General features: G+C 47.4%; 1 protein-coding gene across 1 annotated transcript in view; it reads right to left on the bottom strand.

Annotated features, from left to right (window-relative positions):
* The window catches only part of cfap74 (cilia and flagella associated protein 74), a gene marked incomplete at both ends in the record, with an annotated part of 37,633 nt that overhangs the window by 5,351 nt on the left and 20,945 nt on the right, over positions 1-11,337 (bottom strand). Inside the window, 9 exons of the mRNA XM_084461925.1 lie at positions 1-13; positions 626-756; positions 1,949-2,109; positions 2,285-2,449; positions 2,824-3,100; positions 3,209-3,342; positions 3,716-3,889; positions 5,308-5,395; positions 9,714-9,842. The exon at positions 1-13 is cut by the window's left edge and continues 104 nt beyond it. Coding sequence (XP_084318051.1) covers positions 1-13; positions 626-756; positions 1,949-2,109; positions 2,285-2,449; positions 2,824-3,100; positions 3,209-3,342; positions 3,716-3,889; positions 5,308-5,395; positions 9,714-9,842 — 1,272 coding nt within the window. The remainder of the gene's footprint in view (positions 14-625; positions 757-1,948; positions 2,110-2,284; positions 2,450-2,823; positions 3,101-3,208; positions 3,343-3,715; positions 3,890-5,307; positions 5,396-9,713; positions 9,843-11,337) is intronic.

Raw genomic sequence — 11,337 nt, 5'->3', positions numbered from 1 at the left:
AGGGGGCTGCCAGTATAAGGGAGACATCTCATTAAAGTATGGCAGCTGAAAAAAGACTCAGACCTCCTCTTTCAATACAATAAAAAAATAGATCTGGACATCATGAAAATATCCTGGGTATCATTCCAAAGATTATTCCTGTCATATAGTGATGACTGTAACGTGTAGTAGTCTCCATATTCACGGACGTCTCATTAAAAAGAGTACCCATTTTAATGCGTCAAGCAATCGGGAAGGATTGGATGATTTTTTTGAGGATGATGATGTGACAAAAATAATCTCCCGATTTCCAGATACCGGATTTAAAGGACATATAATATATATGATATAAAGACAGGGATATAGGGCTTTTGCTAACCCTCCTAGGTCATGTGTGTGTGTTGTAATCCCCGATAGCGAGCGTGGGCTCAGCAGGATAACTCTGCCGGTCTGGACATGTGGCTGCATGTGTACCTGTAGGCAGGCTGGGCCAGGGGGTCACTCTGGGGAGGGGTCAGGGGGTCACTCTGGGGAGGGGCCAGGGGGTCACTCTGGGGAGGGGTCAGGGGGTCACTCTGGGGAGGGGCCAGGGGGTCACTCTGGGGAGGGGCCAGGGGGTCACTCTGGGGAGGGGCCAGGGGGTCACTCTGGGGAGGGGTCAGGGGGTCACTCTGGGGAGGGGCCACGTCCGACACGAAGCAGGGGATGACGTAGCGCCTGCAGCGCTCGGAGAACGAGCGCAGCAGCGAGGCCCTGCCCACCGCGTAGTCATCTGACCTGAGAACAAACAAACAAGCAAACAAACAAACAAGCTAGTGACCAAACAAACACTTTCAAGGGGCACCTGAAAACACGTTTGTTCAGGCGTTTGATCGTTACTAAACACGTTTGTTGTGTCTGCTCCTCTTTTTTTGTGTATTATTGTTATCTGCTGTGCAATTCTTGTCCAGGGGTTGTTGTGACAGGGTATTTATTTTATATGTGCACTTTTACTGCCATTGTTTTCGCGTTTGGAAATACATCGGAGTGAATGCAGCTGACGGCTAACTATGGCTCATTCACCTCCATGTATTTCCAAACGCGAAAACAACGGCAGTGAAAAACAATCAGAGTCTGGTAATGATGAGTTTGTAATCCCGATAGTGTATTCAGCCTGTTATTTTGACTATTTCAGTTCTTGAAGTGGTGTTTTTAATGTTAACTTTTAACATTGAAGTCAACAGGCACTTCCGCATCCGCACCCCAGACTGACCAATATGGCCAGGTGAATAATGAACACATTAAACACATGAACACATTAAACCCACTCAGTAATGGTCTACCAAAACAGAAAGAGGCTTTGAAGAAAACCCTTTTGAGCAATGTGGAAAGCCAACGGGTACGGGGGTTGACTCGTGACTATGTACTGTATAATGATATCATTCATATTTCAATGCTGTTGCTGTTAGTTGCAATCAACGTCCTGATTTAGTTTAATTCTTGACGCAGAAAAGCTTTTAGGGGAGAGATTGCCCGAGGACACCGTAAACAAGTCTCTCTTTTAAGTACTTTTGGATTTGGCTCTTTTATATCCATCTCATTAATGGATGGGTGTGTGCAACTATAATTCAACTCTATTACATTATATAGGTGCAACACTAAAAGTAATTTGCCAGACAGAGACATAGCTCTTGGGCCCTGGATCAAACCAGAATATCGGGTCTCTGGTAAAATTAAAAAGCTATTTTTGACAGAAAGAACTGATTTAACTTATTGAGGTTGATGATCGGTTAAGTTACTGTGACCGAGTCCAGCATGTCGGTCCTGGGCTAGAAGTTAAGAGCCTAAATAGCCTGTGGGTTCGCCGGGAAGAGGATTGAAAGGCTATGTTAATGTGCACTTAATCTTAGAAACCAGAGCCTGAACTCACACTAGCGGGCTGCCGAATGAGCTGTATGTCTGGTGGGAGAGATTGCGCTGACCCCCCTACCCTGGCTGGATGTCTGCTGGCCTGGGGGGCCGATAGGGGCTGTCCGTCTTGGGGCTGATGGATGTCTTGCTGGTCTTCTCCTTCAGGGCCAGCTTCCCCTGGGGGCGGGCTGACGGCTGCTTCTTCCCCTTCTTAGGGTCTACAGGAGGCTCTCTTTTACTCTGACGAACACACACACACACACACACACACACACACACACACACACACACACACACACACACACACACACACACACACGTGTACATGAAGACAGGTGCTACTACTACACCCGCATATCAGCACGCAGGGCAGTGAGCTGTGTTGACCGGTGATAGCTGTGGAGCGTCCACCTACAGGCCCCTCTGGCTCTGCGCTTTTGCCCCCCTCCGTCTCAGGGGCCCGGGGCCTCTCCAGGTCCTGGAGGCGGAGCTCCTCGGAGCGACAGAGCACGCGCGCGGCCTCCTCCCTGATCTCCCGGTCTCCCAGGGCGGGCCTGAACGTCACCTGCACCAGGCACCTCTGAGGGGGACGGACACGACGACAAAAAAGCGCCGTTAAGAAATCGCACTTGTAAATGAGCCCCTGGGTCTCAATGTGATTTTACCTGTTTAAATAAAGGCTTAATTCATTCAAAATTAAATAGACTGGGGAAGAAGCAGAATAATATTTCCCTCGTTTTAACCAGTAAGCGGTCGTGCTGATCAGCTAATGCATTTATAATGCGGGAAAGTCCGAGGTCAAAAGGTGAAATGCTAAGCTAATTTGTACTCAGCTAGCTTCAAACGTTGTCTGACTGCAGTGTTGTAATGAGTCTCTACAGCATCTCTGGCAGCATTGTTATAATGAGTCTCTACAGTATTTCAGGTCTCAGACTCTGCCGGTGCCCTACCTACCTGTCCGGGTAGCACCTGTCCCGCCGTGGGCGTGAGGATGACCTCAGCGTCGTCGGGAGGGGCGAAGGCGAACAGCCTGGGCCCCACGGGCGCCACGGGCTCTCTGCCCACGCGAGGCACCGCGTGGCTGAACTCGTTGCGGCTGGTGTGGGAGTTGACCACGTGGAGCACGGCCGTGGCGCTGTCCCCCACCGCCGTGGCCCCGAACCGGACGACGGAGTGGGACAGCTCCAGCGGAGGGTGGGCCCCCAGGGCCCGACACTGGACGGCGAAATCTCTGGGAGCGCGGCAGCAGAGGGGAATAGTCTCCATGCAATTCTCACTGGGTTCTACTGCGATTGTAACCGGATGAAGGATGATTTATTAAATATGGAGCTATTGTTACCTGTTAATTCCGGATTTGCAGATGAGTTGAAAACTGTATTCCCCAGCCTTTTTTGCGCTGAATATCAGATCGATGTCCAGGGTTTCGAGTGGGAGGAGAGTGCCGAAACCATCGTTGGGCTGGACCTCCATAAACTACAGTAGGATGAGGAAAGAATGTTGCTTCAACACACTCTTTTATCAGAACAGATTTTAAAAAAATGACTCAATGGAGTCAGATGATCTATTCAGGGCTGATTTGGAGCTTGGGCCAAACTGAGGCAGAACAAAAGCAGGATTATCCCATTGACCGCATGTCTACCCATCACACAGGAACAAATAGAATAGGTGGGAGAATTATAGCGAATGCCTAGAGATTTTGCTTTTACCTGCCCTATTAAACTACTGATACGGCTTCTACGGTTTGTGACAGACCAGGCATTGACAGCGTTAACCCACTGATCTAAAGCCTACACATACTGTATGTATAATTCATAAAGGTCAGTAGTAAAATTAGTTTTTCCCGTACCTCCGGTATTCCCAGGAAGCCAAAGTCCTGCGGTAGGAGGGACAGGTTGGTGAGGCGGACGCTGGTCCTGACCGACTCGTAGATGGAGCAGTGGCCGAAGTCCACCTCTGTCCGGTCGAAGCGCAGGTCGGAGGAGGTGACGACCGCGTGGAGCGTGAAAAGAACCGGCCGCGCCTGAGAGCAGGAGAGGAGGAAGAGGAGGTGCTATTGGTTCACTAGCTAAGACATATACTGTACAGTACAGTACACCACTTTGTAATATGAAGATATTTTCACACTGGGCCGCATCACACTTCTTTTCGTTGATATATTAGGAAGATAAAATCACAAACGGTGTAAAGGAACAAAGACCATGATGAAGGCCCTCAGCTAGCCGAAACATGTTGGTCTGATTTTCCACAATGAACTAGCCGCTTCAAATAAAGCCTTTTTATTTTTGAAGTGTTGCCTCAGACACCTTTTTCTTTCTAAAGCCCAAGTAGTTGAAATCTCTCTTTGACTATTTTAAGACCATATTTCAGCCTGGTGCAGTAATTTGGCTCCACAGTTTTCCCCAGCAGCTGGTGGGAGATGGAAGGCCTCGCCCCTAGCTTTAGCATCCCCACATCCCCTCCACTCCTCTCTGGGCGCGGCACATGACCTTGTTTACCCGTGTGTGTGTGTGTGTGTGTGTGTGTGTGTGTGTGTGATGGGAGAGTGCCAGGAGCACAGAGCTCAGGGCTGGGGGGGGCAACAGCTTTAGGGCTCTGCAGGAACATCCTGGCCCTTTCTGATATCCACCTCCTCCAAATCCTCCCCCCTCTCGCCGCCCCTGTGGAGATGGGGACACGAGTTTGGCCGGAGGTGGCCGGGCGCGGGCGTGACGTTGGAGGGTAAGGTGACCGTTTGGCTAAGAGAGCGTGACCGCATTCTGGCACCGGCGATTTAGGACACAAACGCAGCTTGGGAGTCCGGTTGGTGTGTGTGTTTGCTTTCGCATAAATCTGTTGATCCCTGTGAACTGGAAGGACTTCATAAATCAGAAATAGTACCTGATGTAAATACTTGATATTCCTCTGGAGTAACTATAATTTAATCAAACCTTTTGAGGAGAATATTTTTTATTTTCCCCTTTCATGCATCAGTATACAGGCTGGTGTTTGTGCAGGGACATCTCCCTCCCTTGAGAAACATGAATCAATCCCCTTGTGAATCCATCCACAATACACCTGCATGAGGGGGTTATAAATATTTCACTCTCCATCTCAGTGAGGTCTTACATAATAAGCAAAAAAAAACACACATTCCCATATAATATTATGGGGACCTTTTCAGTAAAACAATGTGGAATAACCTTTACGCTTGGTTCGTTAGTGCTCATGGAACAGCCGGGCCTTGGGGTGCGAGATAATTTTAGCTCTCTACCGTTAGCTCTCTCAAACCTCAATGTCTCTGCCTCTCATTGGGAGCTTACAAGACACTAGCGGTCTGTACTTGTGAAATACACCTCAAATGCTGCCTAGCTGATTAAAAAGTGACAGGTGACAGGCAGTGTGATGCATAACGTAGACTTACATAATGTACACTTGGATACAGTGCTACTGTATACAAACCTGATCTGCCACCATCACTTGCAAGGGGACTTCCAGGACGCTTGTTTCGCTGTCAAAAAACCCCTTGGCATCCTCTGACAAGGAACATCTAGGGAGAGAAGGAGGGAGATGAGTGTAAGAGCGCGAGATTAAGTAGCAGCCGTCAATAATGCTTCTGAGGCCCCTTTAAACACATGGAAGAAGCTGCCGGAGAGACAGAAGCAAAAGTAAAAATCTCAGAAGGATTTCACAGTAAACTAAGACTGTTCTCCTCCTTCAGATCTGTAGGTTCACTATGAAGTCAAGGGAGCGTGCCTTCACACTACTGTAGCCATGGTGACGCTGGGTGTACGTACGACTCAAAGAGCCCTGGTAGTCATAAACAAGCTTATGTAAAACATTGGCCCTTCCACACCCCGTGTGTGGAGAGCTTCTCTCGTGGGGGTTTCATCTCTCTCTCTCTCTCTCGCTCTCTCTCTCTCTCCCTCTCTCTCTCTCTATACAAACCAAGACTTGATTAGCATGAAAACACCAGTCAGTTTTCACAGTGGATCCTGACCTGAGTGCGCGTCTATTAAACCTCTCTGCTCCTCATTCTCTCTCTCTCTCTCTCGCTATCCTTCACTATCTCCCCTCTCTGTCGCTATCTCTCTGGACCACACGCAATCTCTTTATCTCACTTTATCTCCCCCACCTCTCTCTGTCTCACTCTATCCATCTCTTTCTCTCTCATCCTCTCTCTCTCTCTCTGGCTGTGTTTAATATGTGATCCTGCCACGGTGCCCCACAGAGCATTTTCGTACATCCTTCCTACCCTCCGAAGGCAGACTGTTCAACGCCTCCCCTCACTGGCTGGACACTACAGACCTGAGCCAGCTTGGGGTGAGCTAAGTTGACCGCTCTGGCGTCAGGACCGTTAGTAATAGTTATAGGGATTAGTTATTAGTTAGTTAATATGAACTAATCCAGCTCAGTGGCCTTGCGGTTAGAGTGTCTGCCCTGAGATTGGGAGGTTGGAGGTTCGATCCCTGGCCGAGTCATACCAAAAGACTCAAAAAAATGGTACCCAGTGCCTCCCTGCTGGGCACTCAGCATCAAGGGTTGCATTGGGGGATGTCCCTGCGTCTTACTAGCGTCATGTCCAGGGGGTGGACTTGTACATCAAGCTGCCTCACACTAAGGAATCAAGAGTTGGGTCCTGCCCTATGGGTCACTAGGCTCCAGAACCATTTGGCCATCTCCGCAGGCACCTCAGAAAGTAGAGGCGCTGTTGTGCCTTCTTTAGGACGGCATCCATGTTGTGTGTCAAAGTCAGGTCATTCGAGATATGCATCCCTAGGAAGTAGAACTCTCCACTTCCTCTCTGTTGATGTGATGATGGAGGAGGTGGATTTCTCCTAGCAAAGCTGCTTGAAGGAGACCTAATGCTGTGAACGTCAACGGCTTTGCAGCTGATGCCTGCTGAACAAATCTCTGTCAAATTCGGAGAACAGTTTAGTCCGTAACTCCCATCTGCCTCCTGGCACGCAAGTGTTGTTTGCCGTAAAAAAGCATCAGTACGCCACTAATGACCAGACTTAAAGAGGGGTAGACACATCAAATTGAAGCTTGACTCTTATTAAGATTCAAGATTTCCTTTATTGTCATTGTAACATTGCTGGTACAACGAAATTAAAACTATAATTATCATAATCAATGGTGGGGAGAGGGCTCATTTAAAGTGGTACAGCGATAGGATAGCTCAACCAATCACAGTGGAGGAGGTATTTAAGGAAACACTCTTGTTTTTCCTGCTAATGGAATCTCTGTTGGAGAAGCACTCTTGTATTAGCTTGGCAGGGCAGAGTGGAAAAGCCCAGTGGGTCGTCGCTGTGCCCATATGCTCGGTAGAAATCTGTGGATGGATGTTTGTTGGCATGGTGAATCTAACCTGCTAGAGTCTTAACCTTTTAGAGATAAGTTAGATCACTTGAACTGCTGTTGGACAAAGCTGTCTGACACCAGGATTATGTCTTTGACTTCTGTCCCAAGAGAGTTGAAGAGTGAAGAGTCGCTGTTGACATTTCATCTCCGTCTGGCTAAGTGGGAGACAAAAAAATCTCTTTTGAGTCAAACCCTGAAAATGTAGAAAGTCTAAGAAGGAGTAATCCATGGCTCATCTATAATCCTGAATGAGCAGGGCTCGACACAGTCAAACTGACAGAAGGACAAACATCCTTTTCTGTTTCAGCAGAACACCGATGACTATGACCCTTTGGGACAACATTTGATTTTATCAAGAGGCTAACCTGATTATTTTATTTTTTTACACAATACATTAAAAAAAAATCCATGCCTTCTCAATATACAGTAGACTGGCGCTTGGCTTTCTCTTCCATATTAAGACAGCGATTATGTAAAGGACTGCAAAACAGATTAAGAGGCTTAAGGATTTATCATTATATTTTGGGAAAGGAAGGAAAAGCAGCCTAAAATGTCCCCCAAAATAGTCCTGAAAACCATCTTTCTGCCACGTGTGGGCACTTACATTTATGAATGTGAGTAGAAGAGCTGGATGTATTGCATGGAGAAGGAGACCAGTACTGCACTGAAATATAATCTGTGGTAAATCTGTCGTAAATCGCCACAGTAATCTCCCTTTTACCAGCCTGAGCTGAGTTGAACGGACGAGCTGAGCCACATTCTCTAGTACAGATTACACCAAATGATCAGAGACGCTGTTCAATCACGTGCTCAGCCCAGGTTCACAGGAAACGATCCATACAATACAGTGAAACTTGACATACTGTACAGTACAAATTGCCAATATATACTTCAATTTTCTAATCACGTGGTGTTTTTGCTTTGCCCTAGACTGGTTCCAGGGTTATCTTGAATGGGCCAGAGCTGTCCTTGTTTCTCAAGGATGGGTTGGAAACGAACTGCTCTCTACCCTATCAATGAGAAAGAGTGTATTTCAATGTTGAGATTGTTGTAATACTTGAAAGATATGTATGGTAATGCAGTATAAGTACATGACAGGGGTTTGGGTAGGAGGGGGAGGGACACCTGACTGAGAAGGACAGAGAGAAAGAAAGAAAGAAAGAAAGAAAGAAAGAAAGAAAGAAAGAAAGAAAGAAAGAAAGAAAGAAAGAAAGAAAGAAAGAAAGAAAGAAAGAAAGCAGAGATAAAAAAAATATAGACAAATAACTTTATTTTAGCACCGTAGGGGATTATAACCGCTGGGCATCTTGAGGGCGATCAGAATATTCTAGGAGTGAACGTTCACGCTGGGTTTAAGATCTATGGAGGGGGGCAGGAAACACATGCCCAGCTGAGAGGTGACTCATCTAGCGGGAGCTTAAACAGGTCTGCCTGCGCATGTGTGCGTGGTGAGGGTTTAGGCATCCTACTACTACAGCTTCTTAGTTTATGTATCCAACAAGCGCTGGCAGGACATGGAGCTGCCAGTTCAGATGACGCATTGCTCAATATAGCTTCAAAGAACCCCCCCCCCAAACAAAAAATATGACTAAGAATCAAACCCTGACAACATGACATGAACAGATAATGGAAGTCTTGTCTGCGCGGGATTGAGCGGCGAACAGCGGCGTTGCGTAATCAGCACTTGGGCGGACAGCTACAGTACATAAGCAGGTCCGCTGACTGGTAGATGGAGAGAGGAGGGCAGGGAGTGAGGAGGAGGAGGAGGAGGAGGAGGGGTGGTAGTGCTGGTGGTGTGTTCTGCAGCATCGTATCATTAATGCTCTCCTTTAATCCCGATTTTAAAGCTCTCTCTGATTCACTGAGGCAGATTACTGCATTTCCGCTCCAGCACAACAGGGCCTGGCCGAGGTGCCATTTTTCTAACGTAAAGGGCGGGAAAAAAAGAAAAAAAGAGTCTAGTACGACTATTGCCATCATCAGACCGTACATCTTCTTAACTATTAATATGCCTGGTTGCCAAACTGGAAGAGAAAAAGAGGTAGGCGGAAGCCGGCGCCCCCTCGTAATGTGTACGTGCCGAACGCCTCTCACAGTTGCCCTGGAGGTCTGCTGCTACCCACTCCCCCGGCGCTCAACAACGCAGCGCAACTCAGCCTCACTGCCTAAAAATAGCCCAGCATCCTTATAGAAAGGGCCGTGTTCTTCAAAGTCATTAAAAAACATTTATCAGAAGTCTTCACGGCGCTCCACTTCTCTGTGTCGGGGGCTGAATGGGCGGTGTGGTAAAACAGTGAAGATGATGATGATGATGATGGAGGGAGTGTTTTATAACTACTTAGTGTTTCTTTTGACCGAGCGAGTTTCCTTACATGGGAAAAAAAAACGACCACAGTTTCGGACGCTTGCTCAGATTTTAGATAGATATTTAAGCTGCACTTAACTGCTCCGATATAATCAAACATAAAACATAAAGATTAACATTGTGTTCTGTGAGCGCTTACCTGGGTAGGAACTTGAGCTGTGCGTTGAAGGTGGACATAGCCTGTATGTAACCGGTCTTGGGCACAATCTCCATGTGGTTTCTCAGCTCCGGACACACCTCAAACGTTAACCTCAGAGCCGTGCTAGCCCTGCAATACACAGGTATACCTCAGCCCAGCTAGAACTGTATTTTATATATTGTACAGTATGTTACATGGCAGAATACTCCTTAAAGAGACATGTTAAAATAGGAACCTTCACAAAGGGTAAAGTTAGGGTACACAGTGTGCAGGGAACCCCTGGGAGACCCCTTATTAACACAAGGCATTTGAGAAGGACACGGAGAGGAGACTGCGTGACTGCCTGAGTGACACCCATATAAATTGCCTCATACACTGAAACGCACTGCGGTCCTCATCATTTTAGGTGACCCAATTTCAAGGGAGATCCAACAGATGGTTGTGCCCCGGGGCGAGGAGCCTCCGTTAGCTGGTGATATAAATGGCCCCATCCTCCCTGGAAATTATCCCAATGCACATCGTCAAACTACGCCACACGCCTCCAAACTCCCCCCCCAACCCCCCCACCCCACCCACCGATCGGTAAAAAAACTCCCTCTACCCAGTGACTCATGCTCTGTACAACTATTGGGTTTCGTATTCCGTTTTTCCATCATGCCTGTCTTCCTCTCCAAGGATGCTGAGGTTAGAGGGTGGAATGGTGGTTTTGAGCCCTCGGCTGACTTCGCCAAAGGTGTGTAGTCCTCCATTTTTCTCTCTGCTGCTTAAATTAAGTGACCCACTTTGAATAGTGGGGTCAAACAGATGGCTTTGCTCCCCATGGCAAAGGCGTTTGAGACTCTTGGGGGGGGGTGTCAAGTGGCTATCTTTGAACAAGCAAAACTATAACCTTCAAACTGCCCTCAGAGGAATATTCATAGACCCATAATCAATTAGGGCAATTAGACATTCTAATTTGGTAGGGCAGTCTGCTAAACTAATCCCTTTCTGGCTTCAGAGAGTGTGACCAATAACTGTAGATGTCATTGTACTGTATAGTAATCTAATACCCACAGGCTAGGCAATCACAGATCTGTCTGAGGTTTTAGCCTTTCCAGAAAAAGCCCTGAGGCCCATAGCAGATAAGCTTTAATAACAATTCATTAACAAAAAGAATAGCTGGAGAGCTGAAAGTCATCGTTCCCAGCTACAGTAGCTGGCTAAGGAACAGATTATTAGCTGGTGATCCCACCATCCTCATAACTGATTGAAGAAGCTTTGTAGTCTAGGATTAGTCTTATGTTTCTGTCTCAGAAACCTACTCTGAATTTCCCCTCCACTCTCCAGTCCTGTTCTTGCTTCCCATGGTTATAGTTAAGCCAAATGTGTCCCAAAGCCTGATGGGATACCCATCCCGTGAGGGAGTCTGGGTAGTCACACCCGCCATACTAAACTCTACAGCAACACACCCAGGACATAAACACCTGAGGGGTGTCAAGGCCCTCTTCCCTTCCTCCTCTATTCCCAGAATTCCACAGCGTCAACTCAAAAAGAGGACAACGACGGCTCCTCGAGGAAAAGGAGAAGCTCGAGAAAACAAAAGACATTCATCAACTCAGCCTGGTTCCTCGCGGCAAGAGGCTGG

This window comes from Borostomias antarcticus, assembly GCF_949987555.1.
Source record: "Borostomias antarcticus genome assembly, chromosome: 3".
Classification (NCBI taxonomy): Eukaryota; Metazoa; Chordata; class Actinopteri; order Stomiiformes; family Stomiidae; genus Borostomias; species Borostomias antarcticus.
Note: the sequence above shows the minus strand (reverse complement) of the source record. Positions and strands in the feature narration are given on the sequence as shown.